Raw genomic sequence first — 27,765 nt, forward strand, 5'->3', positions numbered from 1 at the left:
TTACTTAGGAGGCTGAGGTAGGAGAATGGCTTCAACCCGGGAGGTTGTGGTAAGCTGAGATCGTGCCACTGCACTCCAGCCTGGGCAATAAGAGTGAAACTCCATCTCAAAAACATAATAATAAAAATAAAATAATAAAATAAAATAAAGAGAATGGGGCCAGGTGCAGTGGCTCACGCCTGTAATCCCAGCACTTTAGGAGGCTGAGACGGGCGGATCACGAGGTCAAGAGATTGAGACCATCTTGGCCATCATGGTGAAACTCCATCTCTACTAAAAATACAAAAATTAGCTGGGTGTGGTGGCGCACTCCTGTAGTCCCAGCTACTTGGGAGGCTGAGGCAAGAGAATCGCTTGAACCCGGGAGGTTGAGGTTGAAGGGAGCTGAGATTGTGCCACTGAACTCCAGCCTGGGCAACAGAGCGAGACTCCATCTCGAAGGAAAAAAAAAAAAAGAATGGGTGAAAAAATGCTCAAGTGGGAGTTAGATACAACTTTGAGTAAAAGAACGGCTTGATGGAAAGAAAGAGACTGAAATAGACCAAAAAGTGCTCACCTGCTCCCAAAGCCCAACAAATCATTAATCCAACAAGATTTCATTACCTTCTACTCAATTACCTCATTATGATATAGCCAAACAAGATGTTATCATTATCTAATAAAACTAAGCTTCATCATGTGAAACAGTACACACGTCTGTATACTATTTTACAAACCCTGAAGCCCATGAGAGAAAGATGGTTGTATGAGGAAGGGAACTGCCTGTACAAAATTATTTTAAAAGTGTCCGGGCACAGTGGCTCACACCTGTAATCCCAGCACTTTGGGAGGCCCAAGCAGGCAGATTGCTTCAGCTCAGGTGTTCGAGACAAGTCCGAGCAACCTGGTGAGACTCCGTCTCTACTAAAACTACAAAAAATTAGCCAGGCCTGGTGGTGCACACCTGTGGTCCCAGCTACTTGGGAGGCTGAGGTGGGAGGATCGCTTGAGCCCAGGAGGCAGAGGTTGTAGTGCGCTGAGATCATGCCATTGCACTGCAGCCTGGGTGACGGAGTGAGACCCTGTCTCAAAAATGTGAAAGTTGAGAAGAGCCATGACACAGAAAAATTTTAAGTTGTGCACTCATGTTTTGCAAAAGCCAAAAAGGCTCAAACTTAAGTGAAGGACAGAGCAAGGAGCCATGTGCGCTGACATGAACCACGCATCTCCAGGGAGAACAAACAGAAGGCCAGATGGGCTGAACGTGGGGTTTCCCCCTCTGAGTCAAGGACTCCTGGGGATTCCCGCATGAAATTCAGGAGGTTAGCGTCAGCAAGGTTGGCATTTTCTTCTTTTGCAAATGAAGATGAGAAAACACAGAGGTGTGGGCAGCAGCCGTGCATTTGCACCAGCAGAAACTGCCACAGAGATTTTTGGATAGAGCCAACTCAAAGCCAAGTGGATGGCCATCGAGGCTCAGAACCAGAGCAGCTATTGAAACACACGAGGCTCAGAACCAGAGCAGCTATTTAAATGCATGAGGATATCACAGTTTCTATCGGATAGATTTTGTGCATACGATGATGTGGAGAGCTCAGTTTTTCCTTATACCTTTTACATGCATGTCAACTTCATTGATTCGTAATGTGATGACTTTTAGCCTGTACAATGAGGCATCAACAGACATCCAGAGGTTCAAGGCCCGGAAAGGCTCCGTGCTGAGCCCCTGGTCACCAGATCAGACTCATGCTCTTACGCTTGAGCCTTTTTGGCTTCTGCAAAGGTGTTCAAGGCCCAGAAAAATCTCTGTCCTGGACAGAGCTCCTCCAAGATAAGGAAGAACTGAGACGAATTCATGTTGAAATCTCCAGCCCTAAGCATTGTTTATGATCCATGACCATCTTTCCATAAATGACAACAAGGGAAAGAAGGAGAAAGAATGGCAGAAAGGAAGAAGTCAGTCAATAATGGGCATTGGGTTTGGAAAGTCTTTTTTTTTGAGACAGAGTCTCACTCTGTCGCCCAGGCTGCAGTGCAGTGGCGTGATCTCGGCTCACTGCAACCTCCGGCTCCCTGGCTCAAGAGATGCTCCTGCCTCAACCTCCCAAGTAGCTGGGATTACAGGCGCGCACCATCATGCCCAGCTACTTTTTATATTTTTAGTAGAGACAGGGTTTCTACTAAAGTAGCTGGGATTACAGGCACGCACCATCATGCCCAGCTACTTTTTATATTTTTAGTAGGGACAGGGTTTCTACTAAAGTAGCTGGGATTACAGGCACGCACCATCATGCCCAGCTACTTTTTATATTTTTAGTAGAGACAGGGTTTCTACTAAAGTAGCTGGGATTACAGGCATGCACCATCATGCCCAGCTACTTTTTATATTTTTAGTAGAGACAGGGTTTCTACTAAAGTAGCTGGGATTACAGGCACGCACCATCATGCCCAGCTACTTTTTATATTTTTAGTAGAGACAGGGTTTCTACTAAAGTAGCTGGGATTACAGGCACGCACCATCATGCCCAGCTACTTTTTATATTTTTAGTAGAGACAGGGTTTCTACTAAAGTAGCTGGGATTACAGGCACGCACCATCATGCCCAGCTACTTTTTATATTTTTAGTAGAGACAGGGTTTCTACTAAAGTAGCTGGGATTACAGGCACGCACCATCATGCCCAGCTACTTTTTATATTTTTAGTAGAGACAGGGTTTCTACTAAAGTAGCTGGGATTACAGGCATGCACCATCATGCCCAGCTACTTTTTATATTTTTAGTAGAGACAGGGTTTCTACTAAAGTAGCTGGGATTACAGGCGCGCACCATCATGTCCAGCTACTTTTTATATTTTTAGTAGAGACAGGGTTTCTACTAAAGTAGCTGGGATTACAGGCATGCACCATCATGCCCAGCTACTTTTTATATTTTTAGTAGAGACAGGGTTTCTACTAAAGTAGCTGGGATTACAGGCGCGCACCATCATGTCCAGCTACTTTTTATATTTTTAGTAGAGACAGGGTTTCTACTAAAGTAGCTGGGATTACAGGCATGCACCATCATGCCCAGCTACTTTTTATATTTTTAGTAGAGACAGGGTTTCTACTAAAGTAGCTGGGATTACAGGCACGCACCATCATGTCCAGCTACTTTTTATATTTTTAGTAGAGACAGGGTTTCTACTAAAGTAGCTGGGATTACAGGCGCGCACCATCATGCCCAGCTACTTTTTATATTTTTAGTAGAGACAGGGTTTCTACTAAAGTAGCTGGGATTACAGGCATGCACCATCATGCCCAGCTACTTTTTATATTTTTAGTAGAGACAGGGTTTCACCATGTTGGCCAGCATGGTCTCGATCTCCTGACCTCGTGATCCACCTGCCTCGGCCTCCCAAAGTGCTGGGATTACAGGTGTGGGCCATTGTGCCCGGCCTGGAAAGTCTTAAGTGAATATGATCCTGCATATCTAAAACCAGACCTACAGTATGATGTTTATAAAAGCAGACATCATATAACAGTCTTTCATTAAAAGCAAAGGGTGCCCAGGCATAGTGGCTCACACTTGTAATCCCAGCACTTTGGGAGACCAAGGTGGGAGGATCGCCTCAACCCAGGAGTTCCAAGACCAGCTTGGGCAACATGGCAAGAGCCTGTACCTCCAGAACAATTTGTTTATTTTTTTGAGACCGCGTCTCACTCTGTCACCCAGGCTGGAGTACAGTGGTGCAATCTCGGCGCCCAGCCGCCAAAACAATTTTTTTTAAATAAGCCGGGGCCAGACACAGTGGCTCATGCCTGTAATCCCAGCACTTTGGGAGGCTGAGGCGGGCAGATCACCTGAGGTCAGGAGTGTGAGACCAGCCTAGCCAACAAAGCGAAACCCCATCTCTACTAAAAATACAAAAATTAGCCGGGCATGGTGGTGGGCACCTGTAATCCCAGCTACTCGGGAGGCTGGGGCATGGGAGTCGCTGGAACCCGGGAGGCAGAGGATGCTGTGAGCCGAGATTGTGTCGCTGCATTCCACCCTGGGTGACGGAGCAAGACTCTGTCTCAAAAATAAATAAATAAATAAATGAATAAATAAATAAATAAATAAATAGAGTTTGGCATGGTGGTGCGTGCCTGTAGTACCAGCGACTCGTGAGGCTGAGTCAGGAGGATTGCCTGAGGCCAGGAGTTTGAGGTTGCAGTGAGCCATGATTACATCACTGCACTGCAGCCTGGGCTGACAGAACAGGATCCTGTCTGAAAATAATTAATTAAAATTCAGGTGGGGTCAACAGTGAGCATCATACGCATTAAGGTTTTTATTTTTCCAAGCTCATCTCCACACATCATTTAAGCTAGCTGATTTAAACTTCCCCAGGTATGCAATTGATGCTCCCTCCCCCTCCCCCATCCCCTCCCCATCCCCTCTCCTTCTCCCTCCCCCACCACCTATTCTTCCCACACCCCCTCTCCTTCCCCCTCCCCCACCTCCTTTTCTTCTCCCACCCCCTCTCCTCCCCCCACGCCCTCTCCTTCCCCCTCCCCCACCCCCTCTCCTTCCCCCTCCCCTGCTCCCTCTTCTTCCCCCACCCCCTCCCCGTCCCCTCTCCTTCTCCCTCCCCCACCACCTATTCTTCCCCCACCCCCCTCCTTCTCCCTCCCCTGCCCCCTTTTCTTCCCCCACTCCCTCTCCTTCCCCCCACCCTTCTCCTCCCTCCCCCACTCCCTCTCCTTCCCCCTCCCCCGCCCCCTCTCCTCCCCCCTCCTTCTCCTTCACCCACCCCCTCCCCCTCTCCCCCTCCTTCACTGACAATAGTAGAATGGGTTAATTCCAACTGTCCTCATGTTCCCAGTTGAAGGGAGACCTGAAGAGGTCCCACCTAAAGAGGAGTCAGAGCTCATGATAAGCTTTTAGAGAGATTTTCAAAAAGAAGAGCAGAAATCAAACATCGAGTGTCTACAGGGCATGGATGCAGAAAAAACAAGTATCCCACAAAATTGTTCAGATTCTGTCAGGAGGTTGTGTTTGAACAAAATTCAGAAATTGAAGTCCTAAACCCCAGGACCTCAGAATGTGACTGTGTTTGGAAATAAGGTCTTTAAAGTGGTGATTAAGGTAAAATGAGGTCACTAGAGTGGGCCCTGATCTCATCGAACTGGTGTCCTTATAAGAAGAGCATATGAGGACACAGACACACACAGAGGGATGACCCTGTGAGGACACAGAGAGAAGACGGCGCCTACAAGCCAAGGAGAGAGGCCTTGGGAGGAACCAGCCCTGCCCACCCCTGGATCTCAGACTTCCAGCCTCCAGGACTGTGGGAGAATCAATGTCTGTTGTATATAAGCCGCCCATTCTATGGTAATTCTGTGATAGCAGCCTGAAATAAACTAAGACATCTCAGGAGAAGAGGAGATGAAAACACACAGAGAAACGACCCTGTGAGGACGCGGGGAGAACACGGTGTCTCCAAGCCCAGGAGAGAGGCCTCAGGAGGAACCAGCCCTGCCCTCATTGTGATATTAAACATCCAGCCTCCAGAATTGTGAAAACTAAATTTTGGCTTTTTATTAACCTCCAGTCTCCTTCAGATACTTTGTTATAGCAGCCCTAGTAAAGTAATAAAGATATATGGTTATTTCCTTCCAGGAAACCATGTGAAAAAAAACACAGGATCGATATGGAAGCAGCACATATATCTATTTCCAAAAGAGTACAACAATTTCCTGTGTTTTCCAGGTTTTGAATATCACCTTTATGAGTTTTGTGGATCTGACTGAATTTTCTATATGCAAATCAACATTTGCATACATGTCTAAATGAACAACTAAGTAGCTCACGTTAGGTATAAAATACAACTAACTGCCAGGCATGGTGGCTCACACCGGTAATCCTAGCACTCTGGGAGGCCAAGGCAGGTGGCTGGCTTGAGCTGAGGGGTTCAAGACCAGCCTGGCCAGTGTACTGAAACACCATCTCTACTAAAAATACAACAATGAGCCGGGCGTGGCGGTGCCTGTCTGTAAACCCAGGTACTCGGGAGGCTGAGGTGGGAGAATTGCTTGAACCCAGGAGGTGGAGGTTGCAGTGAGCCGAGATCGCAGCACTGCAGTCCAGCGTGGGCTGACAGACTGAGACCCTGCCTCAAAAACAAAAACAGCAACAACAACAAAACCCAAAAAACAAAAAACACAAGTAACTGTCAAAGTCATCACCTATGATAACATGCATGCCGAGTCTCGCCAGATGCTTCGCCGTCGAATAGCCGATGCCATCTGTCCCTCCCGTCACGATAGCCACACGGTCAGGTTGTCGGGGGAAACCTGAAAAAGAGGAAGAGAAAATCATCAAACTAAGATTTAAAAGCAGAGCACATATTTGTGAGAATTAAGCCTCCAGAGACGCAGGATGCCAAAGGGAGGGATGGTTCCATTCCTTCTGCTTCTGTTCCTCTTGAATTCCCACAGGCTCAGGAGGCATGGATGTATTAAAGTGGATTAGTCTCGCGTAATGACAGTGCAATGAAAAACCCCCTGATAAATCCCGTCATCCCCCACGAGTCCCTGGCAGGCGCTGGAATATGCCGTCCATGTGACCGGCAGAAAGGCCTGCGGCATGGATACCCTTTCAGAGGCGAGCGAGAATCCTGAGCTAACCTCTGCTCTCGGGGCAGCACCGGGCAGGACACCTTTGTTGGTTTGCGTTGTAAAATGTAGACTTTATCGGGATGTAGGCATGGTGGGGCCAACAGATCAGGAGGCTGCTCTTGAGCAAGTGGTTTGTTACTCACAGGTTCCAAGAGGAGGGGCGTGTCACGCCACTCAGGACCACACAGGGGCACACCCAGTTTGGTCAGGTGGGAAGACAAAGGGGACAAGAGCTCTCCTTGTGGTTTCCAAGGGAAGGAACAGGTGAGGAGGCTTAGCGCGGGCTGGTGTGAATGATTTCAGCAGACTCTGGGGCACAGGGGCCGTCCCTGACTCTCTGGTACCTGGTTTTGGGGTGGTTACGGCAGGTGGAGAGTGACGTGGAATGGGCAAGCCCAATAAAGGAGATGGTTGGGGGTGGATTCTGGCTTGGTGGGTTTGCATACGAAAGACAGGCTCACAGATGGGTTGTTCACCACCTCCGGGGATTCACTAGCCGTGGGAGGGGCAGGGTCTCTAGGGCTGACACGGTCACGGAAGTCATGCATCAGAACCCAGAAAATAAAAGACATGGTAAATACGGTTTGCTTCAAAGCTGCTGAGAGCACAGGTGCAGAGAGCATCTCACCTGAATTTCTGGTTAAGACAAGTGATCCACATTTGGACAGAGATTTGTATTTCTTTTTCTTCCTTCCATTTGTCCTCCCTGCCTTCTCTCCATCTTTCCTTCCTTCCTTCCCTCTTTCCTTCCTTCCTTCCTCCTTCCTTCTCTTTTTCCTTTCTTCCTTCATTCTTTCCCTGCCTCATTCCTTCCTTTCCTCCCTCTCTCCTTCCCTCCCTCCTTCTTTCCTTCCTTCCCTCCCTCTTTCCTTTCTTCATTCCTTCCTTCCCTCCCTTTTTCTTTCCTTCCATTCTCCTTCCTTCCTTCCTTCCCTCCCTCTTTCCTGTCTTCATTCCTTCCTTCCCTCCCTTTTTCTTTCCTTCCATTCTCCTTCCTTCCGTCCTTCCTTCCTCCCCTCTTTCCTGTCTTCATTCCTTCCTTCCCTCCCTTTTTCTTTCCTTCCATTCTCCTTCCTTCTTTCCTTCCTTCCTCCCCTCTTTCCTGTCTTCACTCCTTCCCTCCCTTTTTCCTTCCTTCCTCCTTCCTTCCTTCTTTCCTTCCTTTCTTCCCTCCCTCTTTACTTCTTTCCTTTCCTCTTTCCCTCCTTTCTTCTTTTTTTCATATATTTATTTTTTATTATACTTTAAATTCTAGGGTACATGTGCACAACGTGCAGGTTTGTTACACATGTAGACATGTGCCATGTTGGTGTGCTGCACCCATTAACTGGTCATTTACGTTAGGTATGTCTCCTAATGTTATCCCTCCTTGTCTCACTCCTTCCTTCTTCTTTTCCTCTTTCCTTCACTCCCTCTTTCCTTCCTTTATCCTTCCATCCTTTCCTCTTCACTTCTCTCACTTTTTCCTTCCTACCTTCCCTTCCCTTCCTCTTTACTTCCTTCTCTCACTCTTTCCTTCCTTCTTTCCCTCTTTCCTTCCCTCCCTCTTTTCTTTCTTCCCTCCCTCTTTCCTTCCTTTCTTCCTCCTTCCTTCTGTCCCTATTCCAACCCTTCCCTTCTTCTTTTATAAAATATGTGCAGAGCCCACACTCGGTGCCCAGCATGCAGGGAACGAACTAGACCAACATAAACATGTTCTCTGCCTCCAGGAGATTTCGTTCCCCTGGGTAAGATGCCATCCATTGTAAATACACAGATGTGTCTGGCAATAAGCCAGAACTTTCCAGATCTCACACCTTCCAGTTATGAGTGAACTTCAAAGGAAACCCCGAGCAAAGGAAGAAGAGGAGAGGTCGATGCGGTGATTCTGGATGGAGGGTGAGAGGAAAACCCTCCGAGGAGGGCCTCCTGAGCTGATGCTGTGACGGGGAGAGCAAAAGCCCAGCACGCCTGCGATATTCCAGGAAGAGGAAGGCGGCTGGCTGGAGCCAAGCACGTGGAAAGAGGGAAGAGAGGAGGGAAGAAGGTGCAGGGGCACCCCGCACAGTTCGTGAGCTTCTTTCTCTCCGGCAGACCGGGCGTCATCACAGGGCTCTGAGCTGAATCTGTGATATGTTTCACAGGAAGGAATGAAGGGATAGATTCATGGAGAATCCCCTCGAGCTGGAGGAAGACATGGCTATCAAGGGTCCCCTGCAGCAGTCCCAGGGATTGACGGGGGAGCTCGGCCACAGTTCAGCACAGGTGGTATGAGAGGTGGTGGATTCAGAACGTGTCTCACAGGTGCAGGTAACAGGTGTGCTGGTGGGAGTCAGACATCTGGTGTGCAAAGTCAAAAACCAATCACAAGGCAAGGACAGAGACGGGGACACGATGAGGCAAGAATGAGTCCTTGTACGGGGGGCTGAGAAAATGCAAGAAGGGAACTTCCATGAATTCCCTGGAGAAGGGAAGACTGACGGAAAAGTAGATTTTGTAGGCAGGAAGTCAGGCAAGTCGCTTTCTGTGAATTATTACAGACACATATGACCTTTTTCAAGTTTTGTGCAGGAGATTATTTTCTTCAACATATTTGGAATGTTCTTTATTAAAACATTAAGCCTGAGTGTCCACCAACAGATATTCTGATTTTTTTAAATACGGCACATATATAACATGGAATAGTACGCAGCCATGAAAAGGAATGAAGTTGTGTCTTGTGCTGCAGCAACACAAAGTGAACTAGAGACCATTATCCTAAGTGAAACAACTCAGAAACAGAAAGTCAAATACCACACGTTATCCCTTATAAGGGGAGTTAAATAATGTGTACACATCAACATAGAGCATAAATTAATAGACATTGGGGACTCAGAGGTGTCACAGGGTGGGATGGGATGAGGGACGAGAAATTACCTATTGGCTACCATGCGCGTTATTTGAGTGATGGCCTCACTAAAAGCCCAAACATTAGCACTATGCAATATATTCGTGTAACACAAGTGTACTCATACCCACGAATCTATAAAAATACAAAGGTAATTTAAATAGCAATAAGGATTATAAATCATTCTGCTATAAAGACACGCGCACACGTATGTTTATTGTGGCACTGTTCACAATAGCAAAGACTTGGAACCAACCCAAATGCCCATCGATGATAGACTGGAGTAAGAAAATGTGGTACATAGACACCATGGAATACTACGCAGCCATAAAAAAGGATGAGTTCGTGTCCTTTGCAGAAACATGGATGAAGCTGGAAACCATCCTTCTCAGCAAACTCACACAAGAACAGAAAACCAAACACCGCATGTTCTCACTCATAAGTGGGAGTCGAACAATGAGAACACATGGACACAGGGAGGGGAGCATCACACACCGGGGCCTGTCAGGAGGTGGGGGGCTAGGGGAGGGAGAGCATTAGGAGAAATAGCTAATATTGATGACGGGTTGATGGATGCAGCAAATCACCATGGCGCCTGTCTACCTATGTAACAAACCTGCACATTCTGCACATGTACTGCAGAACTTAAAGTGTAATAAAATAAAATAAAATAGAATAAAATAAAATAAAATGAAAAGGCCTATGCTACTTTTACATTTTGCCTTTCCCAAGTGTAAAAAATTTCGTGTCTCCTCTCCCCCAAAAATAATTCCTATGTTGAAAACATTCCATCGCCAGGGTGACGGTATGAGGAGGTGGGGCCTGTGGGGGAGGCTCTTCAACATATAATTTATTTGTCAGCCTGTACATTTCAATGACAGTATTGTGTGAACAGTCCTCTCGGTGTGTAAGACTTTTACTATTTGGCTTGATACACGCGTGAATCGATGAAAAGTTCTGTCCACCTAGAACACTGCATCATAAGTTTTCCACACGCTTAGGTTTTCTGCTGTATTCCTCGTAACCCGAAGGTAGAAGTTGTACAATGACATTCCCATGTTCCTGACCCAAGCTAAGGGACTTGGAATTACTACATGTAGTCTCAGTAGATGTATTGATGTTCTTAATTTACTAAGTTTATTTTAAAAATCGGAATATATTATTAAATCCTAATTACGAACACGCACGCTATGCTTATATGCTATGTGTGTATAAGTCTGTGTCTGTGAGGGTGTGTGTGTGTGTACATGCTGCGTGTGTATAAGTTTGTGTCTGTGTGAGGGGGTGTGTGTGTGTGTATATGCTGTGTGTGTATAAGTCTGTGTCTGTGTGAGGGTGTGTGTGTGTGTGTACATGCTGCGTGTGTATAAGTATGTGTCTGTGTGAGGGTGTGTGTGTGTGTACATGCTGTGTGTGTATAAGTCTGTGTCTGTGTGAGGGTGTGTGTGTGTACATGCTGCGTGTGTATAAGTATGTGTCTGTGAGGGTGTGTGTGTGTGTACATGCTGCGTGTGTATAAGTCTGTGTCTGTGTGAGGGTGTGTGTGTGTGTACATGCTGCGTGTGTATAAGTCTGTGTCTGTGTGAGGGTGTGTGTGTGTGTGTACATGCTGCGTGTGTATAAGTATGTGTCTGTGAGGGTGTGTGTGTGTGTACATGCTGCGTGTGTATAAGTCTGTGTCTGTGTGAGGGTGTCTGTGTGTGTATATGCTGCGTGTGTATAAGTCTGTGTCTGTGTGAGGGTGTGTGTGTGTGTGTGTACATGCTGCGTGTGTATAAGTCTGTGTCTGTGTGAGGGTGTGTCTGTGTGTGTACATGCTGCGTGTGTATAAGTATGTGTCTGTGTGAGGGTGTGTGTGTGTGTACATGCTGCGTGTGTATAAGTCTGTGTCTGTGTGAGGGTGTGTGTGTGTGTACATGCTGCGTGTGTATAAGTATGTGTCTGTGTGAGGGTGTGTGTGTGTGTGTACATGCTGCGTGTGTATAAGTCTGTGTCTGTGAGGGTGTGTGTGTGTGTACATGCTGCGTGTGTATAAGTCTGTGTCTGTGTGAGGGTGTGTGTGTGTATATGCTGCGTGTGTATAAGTCTGTGTCTGTGTGAGGGTGTGTGTGTGTGTGTACATGCTGGGTGTGTATAAGTCTGTGTCTGTGTGAGGGGGGGTGTGTGTGTGTACATGCTGCGTGTGTATAAGTCTGTGTCTGTGTGAGGGTGTGTGTGTGTGTGTGTACATGCTGCGTGTGTATAAGTATGTGTCTGTGTGAGGGTGTGTGTGTGTGTGTGTGTACATGCTGGGTGTGTATAAGTTTGTGTCTGTGTGAGGGTGTCTGTGTGTGTACATGCTGCGTGTGTATAAGTCTGTCTGTGTGAGGGTGTGTGTGTGTGTGTACATGCTGCGTGTGTATAAGTATGTGTCTGTGAGGGTGTGTGTATGTGTGTACATGCTGCGTGTGTATAAGTCTGTGTCTGTGTGAGGGTGTGTCTGTGTGTGTACATGCTGCGTGTGTATAAGTCTGTGTCTGTGTGAGGGTGTGTGTGTGTGTGTACATGCTGCGTGTGTATAAGTATGTGTCTGTGAGGGTGTGTGTGTGTGTATATGCTGCGTGTGTATAAGTCTGTGTCTGTGTGAGGGTGTGTGTGTGTGTACATGCTGCGTGTGTATAAGTCTGTGTCTGTGTGAGGGTGTGTGTGTGTGTACATGCTGCGTGTGTATAAGTATGTGTCTGTGAGGGTGTGTGTGTGTGTATATGCTGCGTGTGTATAAGTCTGTGTCTGTGTGAGGGTGTGTGTGTGTGTGTACATGCTGCGTGTGTATAAGTCTGTGTCTGTGTGAGGGTGTGTGTGTGTGTGTACATGCTGCGTGTGTATAAGTCTGTGTCTGTGTGAGGGTGTGTGTGTGTGTATACATGCTGCGTGTGTATAAGTCTGTGTCTGTGAGGCTGTGTGTGTGTGTGTACATGCTGCGTGTGTATAAGTCTGTGTCTGTGTGAGGCTGTGTGTGTGTGTGTACATGCTGCGTGTGTATAAGTCTGTGTCTGTGTGAGGGTGTGTGTGTGTGTACATGCTGTGTGTGTATAAGTCTGTGTCTGTGTGAGGGTGTGTGTGTGTGTACATGCTGCGTGTGTATAAGTCTGTGTCTGTGAGGCTGTGTGTGTGTGTGTACATGCTGCGTGTGTATAAGTCTGTGTCTGTGTGAGGGTGTGTGTGTGTGTACATGCTGCGTGTGTATAAGTCTGTGTCTGTGTGAGGGTGTGTGTGTGTGTGTGTACATGCTGCGTGTGTATAAGTCTGTGTCTGTGTGAGGGTGTCTGTGTGTGTATATGCTGCGTGTGTATAAGTCTGTGTCTGTGTGAGGGTGTGTGTGTGTGTGTGTACATGCTGCGTGTGTATAAGTCTGTGTCTGTGTGAGGGTGTGTGTGTGTGTGTGTACATGCTGGGTGTGTATAAGTCTGTGTCTGTGTGAGGGTGTGTGTGTGTGTACATGCTGCGTGTGTATAAGTCTGTGTCTGTGTGAGGGTGTGTGTGTGTGTGTGTACATGCTGCGTGTGTATAAGTCTGTGTCTGTGTGAGGGTGTGTCTGTGTGTGTACATGCTGCGTGTGTATAAGTCTGTGTCTGTGTGAGGGTGTGTGTGTGTGTACATGCTGCGTGTGTATAAGTCTGTGTCTGTGTGAGGGTGTGTGTGTGTGTGTACATGCTGCGTGTGTATAAGTCTGTGTCTGTGTGAGGGTGTGTGTGTGTGTGTACATGCTGCGTGTGTATAAGTATGTGTCTGTGTGAGGGTGTGTGTGTGTGTGTACATGCTGCGTGTGTATAAGTCTGTGTCTGTGTGAGGGTGTGTCTGTGTGTGTACATGCTGCGTGTGTATAAGTCTGTGTCTGTGTGAGGGTGTGTGTCTGTGTGTGTACATGCTGGGTGTGTATAAGTCTGTGTCTGTGTGAGGGTGTGTGTCTGTGTGTGTACATGCTGCGTGTGTATAAGTCTGTGTCTGTGTGAGGGTGTGTGTGTGTGTGTGTACATGCTGCGTGTCTATAAGTCTGTGTCTGTGTGAGGGTGTGTCTGTGTGTGTACATGCTGCGTGTGTATAAGTCTGTGTCTGTGTGAGGGTGTGTGTGTGTGTACATGCTGCGTGTGTATAAGTCTGTGTCTGTGTGAGGGTGTGTGTGTGTGTACATGCTGCGTGTGTATAAGTATGTGTCTGTGTGAGGGTGTGTGTGTGTGTGTACATGCTGCGTGTGTATAAGTCTGTGTCTGTGTGAGGGTATGTGTGTGTGTGTACATGCTGCGTGTGTATAAGTCTGTGTCTGTGTGAGGGGGTGTGTGTGTGTGTACATGCTGCGTGTGTATAAGTCTGTGTCTGTGTGAGGGTGTGTGTGTGTGTACATGCTGCGTGTGTATAAGTCTGTGTCTGTGTGAGGGTGTGTGTGTGTGTACATGCTGCGTGTGTATAAGTCTGTGTCTGTGTGAGGGTGTGTCTGTGTGTGTACACACATATTTCTCAGCCCCAAAATGCCAACTTCCTAGTCGAGAAAGAAAACACTAAAATCTTCCAGCTAAAGTTAGAAAAGCAGCAAGTGTCCATCCTGTTCTCTGTGATGCTTTTTTTTTTTTTCTTTTGAGCTGGGGTCTCGTTACACTGCCCAGGCTGCAGTGCAGTGGTACAATCATAGCTTGCTGCAGCCTCGACCTCCTGGGCTCAAACGATCCTCCTGCCTCAGCCTCCCAAGTAGCTGGGACTACAGGTGAGAGCCACCACAGCCGGTTATTTTTTTTACTATTTTTTTGTAAAGATGGGGTCTTGCTGTGTTGCCCAGACTGGTCTTGATCTCCTGGGCTCAAGTCATCCTCCCACCCCGGCCTCCCAAAGAGCTGGGATTCCAGGAGTGCGCCCTGTCCTTTAACATGTTATTGGAGATATTATCCAACGTGGTCAGATAAATAACTACAACAGATACAAGAACTGCAGAGGGAGAGTCAAAATATACTTTGCAGATGACATGATGGTATGCCAGGAAAAAACTAACAAAATCAACATTAAACAAATCCAAGAAGAGAATTCAGGAAGGTAGTCAGAAAATTCAGAAGCAAATATCAACAGCTTCCATAAATACAGAAACAACTGGCAGCTTAAAAAGGCATGGGAAGAGACAGTCCTGCTGATAATACAGAAACAACAGCAACAGTGAAATGAGACTTGGTCATTGAGAGTGTGCAAAGCCTCTATCAGGAAACCTTCAGGCCCCTCTGTACAGACATAAAAGTAGAGCTGAGGCCATGGCAAGATGCCCTCGGGTCTCGGTGAGAACGTCATGCCACCATGGTTTTGGAGGTGCCCGTGGAGTCTTCCCTGAAAACACACAGTGAGCCGACTGTGCCACGGCACTGCAGCCTGGGCAATGCGGTGAGACCCCAGCTCGAAAATAAATAAACAAATAAATAAAAGCATCACAGATTGCAGAGTAGATCCTTGCTGCATTTCTAACTTTAGCGAGAAGAGTTAGTGTTTTCCTTATGGACCGGGAAGCTGGCACTGGAGCTGAGAAATCTGTATGTACCCACACAGACACCCCCGCACACAGACAGCAGGTTGCAACAGTCACCAGACACCACCCACCCGGTGCCTCTGCAGATGGACAACATGTTTCGCAAGATCCGGCTTCCTCAGGCTTTTGGGTTTTCACAGCCTGTGACTCAGCATGATCAGAAAACCAGCTGGACGCTCCTTCTACCCAATGCCTCCCCCTCTCTTTTTTCACAGGTGTGGGGCACCTACACCGTCATCTGAAAATCTTCCTCCACTTTCTTCTGCCAGCGCCTGTTTGACCCTTCACACAAGAGTCTCCCTAGTCAACCTGTCTGACCCTTCACACAAGAGTCTCCCTAGTCAACCTGTCTGACCCTTCACACAAGAGTCTCCCTAGTCAACCTGTCTGACCCTTCACACAAGAGTCTCCCTAGTCAACCTGTCTGACCCTTCACACAAGAGTCTCCCTAGTCAACCTGTCTGACCCTTCACACAAGAGTCTCCCTAGTCAACCTGTCTGACCCTTCACACAAGAGTCTCCCTAGTCAACCTGTCTGACCCTTCACACAAGAGTCTCCCTAGTAAACCTGTCTGACCCTTCACACAAGAGTCTCCCTAGTAAACCTGTCTGACCCTTCACACAAGAGTCTCCCTAGTCAACCTGTTTGACCCTTCACACAAGAGTCTCCCTAGTCAACCTGTTTGACCCTTCACACAAGAGTCTCCCTAGTCAACCTGTTTGACCCTTCACACAAGAGTCTCCCTAGTAAACCTGTTTGACCCTTCACACAAGAGTCTCCCTAGTAAACCTGTTTGACCCTTCACACAAGAGTCTCCCTAGTCAACCTGTCTGACCCTTCACACAAGAGTCTCCCTAGTAAACCTGTTTGACCCTTCACACAAGAGTCTCCCTAGTAAACCTGTCTGACCCTTCACACAAGAGTTTCCCTAGTAAATCTCTGGCCCATCACTTTCCTTCTTTGTGTGTGCTTCTCAAAAGACCCAAACCGGTCAGGCGCAGTGGCTCCTGCCTGTGACCCCAGCACTTTGGAAAACCAAAGACAGGCAGGTCGTTTGAGCCCAGGAGTTCAAGACCAGTCTGGGCAACATGGTGAAGCCCCATTTCCATAAAACAGAAAAAGGAACAAAAAAATTAGCCGGGCATGGTGGCACACGGCTGTCATTCCAACTACCCGGGAGGCTGAGTTCAGAGGATCACGCAAACCTGGGAGGTTGAGGCTGTGAGGAGCTGTGATCATGCCATGGCACTCCAGCCTGGGTGACCGACTGAGACTGTCTCAAAACAAAACAAAACAAAAAAGACGGCCAGGCGTGGTGACTCACAATCCCAGAACTTTGGGAAGCCGAGGCGGGAGGATCACGAGGTCAGGAGATCAAGATCATCCTGGCTAACACAGTGAAACCCCGTCTCTACTCAAAATACAAAAAATTAGCCAGGCGTGGTGGCGGGCACCTGTAGTCCCAGCTACTCAGGAGGCTGAGGCAGGAGAATGGTGTGAACCAGGGAGGCGGGGATGGCAGTGAGCTGAGATTGTGCCACTGCGCTCCAGCCTGGGTGACAAAGCAAGACTCCGTCTCAAAAGAAAAAAAAACACCAAACTTTGTCCAATCCAGAGTTGACAGACACCTAAGTTTGATTCCATGTCTTTGCTATTACGAATAGTGCTGCAATGAACACACAGTCTATGCGTCTTTTTGGCAGAATGACTTACTTTCCCTTAGGTAGATACCCAGTAATGGGATTGCTGGCTCAAACGGTAATTCAATTCTTAGTAAAATGTGGTGCATCTATACGATGGAATACTACGCACCCATTAAAAAGCATAAAATCGTGTCCTTTGCAGCAATAGAGATGCAGGTGGACGCCATTCTCCTACGTGAATTAACACAGAACCAGGAAACTAAATACCACACGTTCTCACTTCGTACTGGGAAGTAAACATCAAGTACACATGGCCAGAAAGATGGGAACAAGAAACCCTGAGGAATTCAATGGGGCAAGGAAGGGATAGGGCAAGGGTTGAAAAACTATTGAGTGCTATGCTCACTACCTGGGTCATAGGATCCTTGTTGTCCAAACCTCAGCATCATGCAATATACCCAGGGAACACACCTGCACATCTACCCCCTGAATCTAAAATAGAAGTTGAGGCCGGGCACAGTGGCTCACACCTGCCATCCCAGCACTTTGGGAGGCCAAGGCGGGTGGATCATGAGGTCAGGAGTTCGAGACCAGCCTGGCCAACATGGTGAAACCCCATCTCTACTAAAAATATAAAAATACAAAAATTAGCTGGGTGTCATGGTGTGCATCTGTAATCCCAGCTACTCGGGAGACTGAGGCAGGAGAATCGCTTGAACCCGGGAGGCAGAGCTTGCAGTGAGCCGAGATCACGCCATTGCACTCCAGCCTGGGTGACAGTGCGAGATTCCATCTCAAAACAAAAAAAATTTTTTTAATTTAAAAAATAAAATAGAAGTTGGAGGGGGAAAAAAAAGATCTAAACTGATACAACCCTAAAGGTGTCAGAATGACCCACGTCGATATGCAAATTTGATGTGATCCAATAAAAATAGTTCACAGAATTTCTTTTAGGCAAACTGGACGAGTCGATTCTGAAATTGCTGTGGGGAAAAGAATTGCAAATGAGGCGGCAAAGAGGAAAATTCTGATATGTATAAAGACTGAGAACACACCGGCCCTGTAGGAGATGAACATTTGAGAAGCCTCTATAATTAAAAGGGAGGTACCACAGCCATTAATGGAGCAAGGAACAGGGTACAATTTCCAGAAATAGGCCAACTGCACGTGGAAATTTAGTATACGACAAAAGGGGCAAAAGATGAGTGTTTTAATAAACGGTGTTGGGGCACGCGAAGCCACATTAGGAAAGAGATAAAACTAGAGCCAGACCTCACAGTGTGCATCAGAGTGAACTCCAAGACAAAAACAAAGTTAAACCATGAGAAGATTCCAGGAAAGCAGGAATCATTACTTTAACCTCCGCAGAAGGAAAAGGCTTCCTAAGCAAAAATTCAGAAGGGTGGTTAGATAAATTTCACTATTTAAAAAACTACGTGATTAAAACACAGGCCGGGGCAGTGGCTCACGGCTGTAATCCCAGCACTTCGGGAGGCTGAGGTGGGGGTATCGCTTGAGGCCTGAAGCTCAGGACCAGCTTGGGAAACAGAGAGAGGCCTCATCTCTACAAAAAACTTTAAAAATTAACCAGGCGTGGCAGTGCGTGCCTGTAGCCCCGGCAAGTTAGGAGGCTGGGATGGGAAGATCGCTTGAGCCCAAGAGATGGGGGCTGCAGTGAGCCAAGATCACGCCACTGCACTGCAGCCTGAGTGACAGAACAAGACATTATCTCAAAAAAAAAAAAAACAAATCTCCATAAGCAAAGTAAAAAATTAATAATGAGCTGGGAAAAAATTTGCAACTTCTGCCGGAAATATTAACAGCTATTTTTCAGATATCTAAAAAGTTCAACTCCAGAAAAACCCCAAACATGCTACAAAAAAAGACAAAAATATCAGTTTATATAGAGAACAGGCTCAAATGGCCCTCAACACATATGTTCTCCTTTATATCTAACACCTAATTCAGACTGTACTGAAATACTATTTCTTTTTTTTTTTACTTTAAGTCCTACGATACGTGTGCAGAACGTGCAGGTTTGTTCCACAGGTATACATGTGCCATGGAGGTTTGCAGCACCCATCAACCCGTCATCTACGTTTCGAGCCCTGCATGCATTTAGGCATGTGTCCTAAGGCTCTCCCTGCCCTTGTCCCCCGCCCCCCGACAGGCCCTGGTGTGTGATGTTCCCCTCCCTGTGTCCGTGTGTTCTCATGGTTCAACTCCCACTTATGAGTGAGAACATGCAGTGTTTGGTTTACTGTGTGAGTTTGCTGAGAAGGATGGTTTCCAGCTTCATCCATGTCCCTGCAAAGGACATGAACTCATCCTTTTTCATGGCTGCGCAGTATTCCATGGTGTATTTTTCTAACTTATTTATTTATTTATTTATTTTTTAGACAGAGTCTCCCTCTGTCGCCCAGGCTGGAATACAGTGGCACAATCTCGGCTCACTGCAACTTCCGCCTCCTGGGTTCAAGTGATTCTCCTGCCTCAGCCTCCCGAGTAGCTGGGACTACAGGCGCCTGCCACCTCGCCCGGCTAATTTTGTTTTTGTGTTTTTAGTAGAGACGGGGTTTCACCATGTGAGCCAGGATGGTCTCGGTCTCCTGACCTCGTGGTCCGCCCACCTCAGCCTCCCAAAGTGCTGGGATGACAGGCGTGAGCCACCGCGCCCGGCCCCATGGTGTCTATGTGCCACATTTTCTTTCTCCAGTCTATCACTGATGGGCATTTGGGTTGGTTCCAAGTCTTCACTATTGTAAATAGTGCTGCAGTAAACATATGTGTGCATGTGTCTTTATGGTACAATGGTAATGGGATTGCTGGGTGACACAGTAGAAGATCTCCCCATGGCATCTGCACACACTCAGGATGGATTCTGCTAGAAGGAATTGCCTCTTTCGCCTGAGTTTAGTTCCTGGGAAGATGCTCCACACGAATGAAAAGTCTCTTCTCTTCTGACGTATTTATGGCTGCTAAGGTTTTGACAAAAAGTTTCCGGAATGGCACTGCAGGCAGGAACGTTAGATCCAACTCAGTCTTCCTTTTATAGATATAAGATGTTGAGGACTCAATTATCCCAGAGAGAGGAGGGGAATGGGGGTCCCCCAACGTGGCAACCAAGAACCTCATTTCCCATGGTTCTCGCTGCAAATCATGCTCTCACCCCTTACCTACTTAGCCTCCATTTGTCCCTGGTTAAAATGCAGGGGAACAGGTTTAGGATGCACTGTATGCAGTGGGAAAGGCTGCCTGTATAACATCAGGACCACCACATGCTCTCGGCTTTACATGGATGAAATATGTCACAGCTCTGACTGTCAAAAACAAAACGCACAGAAAGCAGGCAATAGAATGTTCTTTTTTTTTTTTTTTTTTTTTGGAGACGGAGTCTTGCTCTTGTCGCCCAGGCTGGAGTGCAAAGCCACGATCTCAGCTCACTGCAACCTGCAACCTCCAACTCCCAGGTTCAAGCGATTCTCCTGCCTCAGCCTTCCAAGTGGCTGGGATTACAGGCGCCCGCCACCACGCCTGGCTAATTTGTTTTTGATATTTTTAGTAGAGACGGGGTTTCACATGTTGGCCAGGCTGGTCTCGAACTCCTGACCTCATGATCTTGAGCACACAGTCAGTCCTCATCTGTCACGTCAAACGAAGGCTAAGGGCTGGGCGCGGTGGCTCACGCCTGTAATCCCAGCACTTTGGGAGGCGAAGGCGGGCGGATCACGAGGTCAGCAGATCGAGACCATCCTGGCTAACACGGTGAAATCCCGTCTCTACTAAAAATACAAAATTTAGCCGGGCGAGGTGGCGGCGCCTGTAGTCCCAGCTACTCGGGAGGCTGAGGCAGGAGAATGGCGTGAACCCGGGAGGCGGAGCTTGCAGCGAGCTGAGATCCGGCCACTGCACTCCAGCCTGGGCGACAGAGCGAGACTCCGTCTCAAAAAAAAAAAAAAAAAACAAAAACCCAAGGCAAAGAAGCAAACTTCACAGTTAACACATAACGGACCAGAACAGAGGTTCCCAAACGTCCCCATTTCATAGCACACATGCTACCCAGAAACTCTGTTCACAGCACTCTACTCAAAAAAAAAGTTTCTTTTATATATATATATAACTTTTTTTTTTTTTTTTTTTTTGTGACGGGGTCTCGCTCTGTCACCCAGGCTGGAGTGCAGTGGCCGGATCTCAGCTCACTGCAAGCTCCGCCCCCCGGGTTCACGCCATTCTCCTGCCTCAGCCTCCCGAGGAGCTGGGACTACAGGCGCCGCCACCGCGCCCGGCTAATTTTTCGTATTTTTAGTAGAGACGGGGTTTCACCGTGTTCGCCAGGATGGTCTCGATCTCCTGACCTCGTGATCCGCCCGTCTCGGCCTCCCAAAGTGCTGGGATTACAGGCTTGAGCCACGGCGCCCGGCCAACATTTTTTATATATAAATTTTACATATATTTTATGAAATATATTTTATAAATTTTTCATATATTTTATAAAATATATTTTATAAATTTTATAAATTTAAAATTATATAAATTTTACAATATATTTTATAAAAGTTTAAAATATATAAAACATGTACCTTTTATATGTTGTATAATATATAAAAATATATTTATATAATAAATTTATATTATATATTTATATTATATAAATATGATATTTATATAATTAATTTTCTATAATATTTATATAATAAATTATAATTAATATTAAAATATGATATGTATTTTTATATAATATATATAATTGACATGTAATATATAATTTTATATTTTATAAAATTTTAAAAATACAAAATATGTATATTGTATATGCTATATAACATATAAAACATATATTTCCTAAAATTTTATAAAATATGTAAAATTATATTTTTAATACCTATTTTAAAATCCAAGGTGATGGTGTTGGGAAGTAATGAGGTCATGAGAATGGAACCTGAAGCATGAGATGAGTGTCTTCACCTCAGGGGCCCCAGAGAGCTCCCTCACCCCTTCCAGCATGTGAGGTCACAGCAAGAAGGCGCCGTCTATGAACCAGGAAGTGGGTCCCCACCAGCCACTGAATCTGCCACTACTCACGAGGCTGAGGCGGGAGGATCACTGGAGCCCAGGAGCTTGAGGCTGCGGTGAGCTATGATCGCACCACTGCACTCCAGCCTGGGTGACAGAACAAGACCCTGTCTCAAAATAAACAAAGAAAAGAAAAGAAAAATGAGGTTTAAAAAATAGAGCCTCCAGGAGTCATGGACAATATCAAATAATCTCATACTACACATCATTGGAATCCCCGAAGAAAACAGAGGAAATATGTTAAGGTGATGGCTGAAATTTTTGCAGAGAGAGGACGGAAGAATAATTTTAATTTCCTTCTCTGTGGCTTTGTGTATTTGCTAAATCTAAGTGGACATCAATTACTAACCTTTTATAATTACCATTTTCTCAGTCAACACAGCCTTCCAAACACATATTTAATTTGCATAAACAAACAAGATATTTCATACTAATTTGACAACAAAGTTCTGCCTAGTGCAGTGACAACTGACAATGAATAAACGTGTAACTTTTAAGAGGCAATCTTTGTGTTATTTAACGTCAGACTGCTGTTTCCCACTGGTATTTTCATTAGATTTCTTTAAAAAGTATCTTTATCACAGTTCCTGAATCTGTAGGATGTAACGAATTTAAGTTGAGGCCAGGAAATATGCATTCACTTCTTGTATTTCTCTAATTTCACACGTGTGCAGGAGGTCACCCCCCAGTAGAAGAGGTTCCCTGTGCACTGGGGTCCCCTGTGCAATGGGAGGGCCATTTTCATTCCATTTTTTTGTCTCAAACACAGGGGGTCGAATCATGCACCTTTCTGCTTGTGACGATATGAAAGCAGCCTTCATCTATTCTCCACGGGGTACATAACACACTGGGCCTCCATGGTTCTCCGGGCTGACACCCAGCCTGCCTCCCACATAAGGCCAATGATGACTGAAGACAGATACCTTGCTGTGAACTCTCTGCACACCATGGCCTGACCAGGTGCCAGGCATGAAGACAAGTGCCCCACAAGTGTTCATTGACTGAATGAATAAGCTCACCCATCCATGGATGAGTCAATCAGAGATGAAAGGTTGACACTCCCTTCCTTGAAAGGGCAAGACAGACTATGGACTGAACGTGTGTGTCTTCCCAAAATTCCTACGTTCAACCTCACCCCCAAGGTGATGGTGTTACGAGGTGGGGTCTTTGGAAGGTGATGAGGTCGTGAGGGTGGGGCTCCATCAATGGGATGAATGCCCCTTATAACAGGGACCCCAGAGAGCTCCCTTGTCCCCTTCCACCATGTGAGGACACAGCTAGAAGGCGCCGTCTATGAACCAGGAAGCGGGTCCCCAGCAGACACTGCCTCTGCCCTGCCTTGATCTTGGACTCCCAGCCTCCAGCCCTGCCTTGATCTTGGACTCCCAGCCTCCAGCCCTGCCTTGATCTTGGACTCCCAGCCTCCAGCCCTGCCTTGATCTTGGACTCCCAGCCTCCAGCCCTGTGAGCAATAAACATCTGTTGTTTAAGCTACTCCATCTATGGTGTCTTTGTTATAGAAACCTGAAAGAACTAAGAAAAACTGCAAACAACACTTGCCAGGTTCTCATCCCAGTGCCTCAGGAGCTGTTGATGCTCCGAGATTTTAAAAGGCAAACACAGCCAGGCGCAGTGGCTCAGGATTGTAATCCCAGGACTTTGTGAAGCCAAGGCGGGCGGATCACGAGGTCAAGAAATCGAGACCATGCTGGCCAATATGGTGAAACCCCATGTCTACTAAAAATACAAAAACTAGCCAGGCGTGGTGGCTGGCACATGTAGTCACAGCTACTCGGGAGGATGATGCGGGAGAATGGCGTGAACCCGGGAGGCAGAGTTTGCAGTGAGCTGAGATCGTGCCACTGCACTCCAGTCTGGTGACAGAGCGAGACTCCGTCTAAAAAATAAAATAAAATAAGGGGTGGGGGCAAAGGGCAAACACAAGTCCAGGAATGAGCATGAAAGATGCCACATTGGCCAGGGTGATGGCTCACTCCTGTAATCCCAGCATGTGGGCGGAGAGACCGAGGTGGTAGGATTGCTTGAGGGCAAGATTTCAAGACCAGCCTGAGCCACATAACAAGACCCCATCTCCACATACACAAAAATAAACCAATAAAAATAAAAGATGCTGTATCATTTACACCCCCAGGAATGTATGGCCAAGCAGAACCTCACAGACTATCTGGTTCTGTGCGATCCCTTATTCCAGAGGTCCCCCTCCCAGGACTGATCCGTAGCCTGTTAGAAACCAGGCTGCACAGCACGAGGTAAGTGGTGGGTGAGCAAGCGAAGCTTCGTCCGTATTTACAGTCGCTCCGCGTAGCTCTCATTACTGCCTGAGCTCCACCTCCTGTCAGACCAGCAGCGGCATTAGATTCTCATAGGAGTGCTATTGAGAAGCTGTTGTGAACTGTGTATGTGAGGGAATCTAGGTTGCATGCCCCTTATGAAAATCTAATGCCTGATGATCTTTGTGTCTCCCATCAGCCCCAGATGGGACCATCTAGTTGCAGGAAAACAGTCTCAGGGCTCCCACTTATTCTTCTACACTACTGTGAGTTGTAGAACTATTTCATTCTATGTTACAATGTAATCATAATAGAAATAAAGTGTGCAATCAATGTAATGTGCTTGGATCATCCTGAAACAATCCCCCATCCGCCATGGAGAAACTGTCTTCCACAAAACCGGTCCCTGGTGCCAAAAAGGTTAGGGACCGCTGGTCTGGTCTAAACCTTCCACTTAGACCCAATAAATAATTCTACACCCTCCAAGTCATTTTCTCCCAAAGTCAGGATGTACAATCCAAGAATCTCATCGGTTTCCCACCCAAATGCAAATTGGCGGATTCCGGTTTCCTGGAAATCATCTCCCTCTGGCCAGCCAGATGGTGCTGGCACAATTCTGACAGGAATAGCACCAATTTCATGAATGGGATTTGTGTTCTTATACAAGCGACCCCAGAGAGCTCCTCACTCCTTCCACCATGTGAGGACACAATGAGAAGGTGCCATCTACGAACCAGGAAGCCGTCTCCAGACACTGAATATCTTGCATGCCTTGATGGTGGACTTCCAGCCTCCAGAACTGTGAGCAATAAATGCCTGTACTTTATAATCCACTCAGGCTATGATATTTTTGTTGTAGCAGCCTGAAGGGGACTAAGAAAAGATGCAAATAACACTTCCCAGGTCCTCGTCCCCGTCCCTGAGGTGGGGCTGGAAATCTTAGCCCTTTCTGAGGCACAGCCCAAGACATTTTTTTGCAATATATTTATTCCATCAGCAGCTCTGTCGGCATTTTACGGAGCTGAAGTGAAGAGTCCGCACAACCTCTTGGAGAGGTGAGTGGAAACCATTGGCCCTGGGTCATCACCGAGGATATGAATTTCAAACTAGATGACACAGTTTGGACAGACAGTTTGTGCCAACAGATTTATTCCATCAGCAGTTCTCTCTGCATTTTATGGAGTTGAAGTGAAGAGTCCACACAGCCTCTTGGAGAGATGAGTGGAAACCATTGTCCCTGGGTCCTCACTGAGGATACCCATTTCAAACTAGATGATAGAGTTTGGATGTGTGTCCCCACCCAATCTCATGTGGAATTGGGATCCCCTGGGTTAGAGGTGGGGCCTGGTGGGAGATGACTGGATCATGGCGGTGGGGTTCTCGTGAATGGTTTTGCATTATCCTCTTGGTGCTATTTTCATGAAAGTGAGTGAGTGAGTACGAGACCTGGTTGTTTAAAAGAGTGTGGCACCTCCTCTCTCTCTTGCTTCGGCTCCCACCATGCGAGACGTGCCTGCTTTCCCTTCACTTTCCTCAGTGATTGTAAGGCTCCTGGGGCCTCCTGAGAAACCTACGAGAAGCCTCATGCTCCCTGTACAGCCTGCAGAACTCTGAGCCAATGAAACCTCTTTTCTTTATAAATTACCCAGCCTCAGGGATAGTTTTAGAGCAGTGCCAGAATGGACTACTCCACTGGACTTTATCGTCTTTACAGGTTGCAATAGGGAGTGTCAGGACCATGGTGGGAAGAAACAGTGAACAAAGTTGGTAGAACCCGAAGTCCCTAAATGAACAGTCCAATCAGAGGAGCCCAGCTGATGTCTGTCTACATTATATGTTAGGAATTCTTGAATGCATCTTGTTAAGAAAAAAAAAAAAGTTCTGGTTTCAAAGGGAAAAAACAATCATTACCAGACATGTGGCAGATGTTTGTCAAGAGCTATAAAACCACCTTGCAAAGCAAAACCAAATCAAGAGAGAAGGCACTGAGAATGATGAGATCTAAAGTCAGTAATTATGTAGTTTCCCCCAGAAATGAAATGCCCTGGTTAGTAAAGATGAAAAGAAAATTGGTTTAAAGGGAAAAATGACAGCCATATAGGGAAACAGATGACCATATCTAAATCAACGCGTGGATGACTCTCCACTTAAACACAGTTCCGCTTTGCGAGACATTAACAAAAGTACCAGAAGCTTGAAAAACGACGCCAACAGGTTTAAGTCTTTGACTCTTGTTTCTGGACCGTACAATGAAAACAGAAAACTCGTTCTGCAAGAAAACATTAAAGGGTCGAAGTAGCACTTAGAGTTTTATAACTTCAAAGCTTGAATGACAGGGAGAGAGAGAGAAAGTGAACAAGAGAAAGGGAGAGAGAGAGAGAAGTGAAGAAGAGAAAGAGAAACAAAAAAGAGAGAAAGAGAGAGCAAAACCAGTGAATAAGAGACAGAGAGAGGAAGAGAATGAACACCTTAAAAGAAATGAGGATTCCTCTGCCCCTGCTCCCTAGAACAGCCCCAGGGGGCACATTCTCCATCCCGTGACCCTCAGCCTCCACCAGTTCCCATCCCAACAGGCACAGTGGTGACATGATATGAACCTGCCTGCTTTGTGCTCCTCCAGGCTCTGAGCTCAGCTGTCCATGGCAGCCCTGGACAGACTTTACCTCCCCAAAGAGTAACACCACCCCGCAGCCTGTTCCACTCATCTCAGAGTTCCCTCCTTTCTATGTCTCCATGCTGAGCCCAAGGGATACCCAGAGAAAAGGAACCAAAAGTTATGGCTGGGAGGGTAGGACCGACAGTCCCTGATTCCTTTTTCCCCCACCCCTGAAAACATCCAGCTTGCTTTTCTGATGTTTTCTTAAGAAAGAAGTACCGACACCATTCTTGAAATAGGTTTTGCATTCAGGTGGGTTAGGACTGAGCCAAAACCGAGACCCAGAGACAAAGTCAGTGACATGGTTTGGCTGCGTCCCCGCCCACATCTCATCTTGAATTGCAGTTCTCATAATTGTGGGAGGGACCTGGTGGGAGGTAATGGAATCAGGGGGGCAGGTCTTTCCCATGCTGTTCTTGTGATAGTCTTATGAGATCTGATGGCTCTGTAAAGAGAAGTTCCCCTGCACACGCTCTCTCTCTCTTGCCCTCCACCGTGTAAGAGAAGACATTCCTTGCTCTTCCACCATGATTGTGAGGCTCCCCCAGCCACGTGGAACTGTGAGTTCACTAAACCTCTTTCCTCTGTAAATTGCCCCGTCTCAGGTATGTGTTTATTAGCAGCGTGAGAACAAACTAGTATAGTCAGAAAGGTCCCAGCCTCTGAGGGAAGACACAGGGAATTCCGTTTATGGTGAGTGAGGGAAGTGCCACAAACACAGGCAGCCAGAAGGAGCTCTGGGAAATCTGTGCAGGGGCCCAGAGACTCTTTTAAATATTTCTAAAAACAGTGAGCATTTCCTGCAAACCAAAACCACCATGAGATACCAACTCACGCCAGTTAGAATGGCAATCATTAAAAAGTCATGAAACAACAGATTCTGGAGAGGATGTGGAGAAATAGGGAAACTTTTACACTGTTGTTAGGAGTGTAAATTAGTTCAACCATCATGGAAGACAGTGTGGTGATTCCCCAAGGATCTAAAACACCATTTGCCCCAGCAATCCCATTACTAGGTATATACCCAAAGGATTATACACCATTCTACTATGAAGACACATGCACATGTATGTTTAC

General features: G+C 46.7%; 1 protein-coding gene across 1 annotated transcript in view; it reads right to left on the minus strand.

Moving 5' to 3' along the window:
- The window catches only part of LOC106996625 (polyprenol dehydrogenase), a 328,740-nt gene that overhangs the window by 190,855 nt on the left and 110,120 nt on the right, over positions 1 to 27,765 (minus strand). The window contains exon 2 of the mRNA XM_028842026.2: positions 6,188 to 6,295. Within this exon, the coding sequence (XP_028697859.1) occupies positions 6,188 to 6,295 (108 nt within the window). The remainder of the gene's footprint in view (positions 1 to 6,187; positions 6,296 to 27,765) is intronic.

Source organism: Macaca mulatta, chromosome X, assembly GCF_049350105.2.
Source record: "Macaca mulatta isolate MMU2019108-1 chromosome X, T2T-MMU8v2.0, whole genome shotgun sequence".
In the NCBI taxonomy this organism is placed as follows: Eukaryota; Metazoa; Chordata; class Mammalia; order Primates; family Cercopithecidae; genus Macaca; species Macaca mulatta.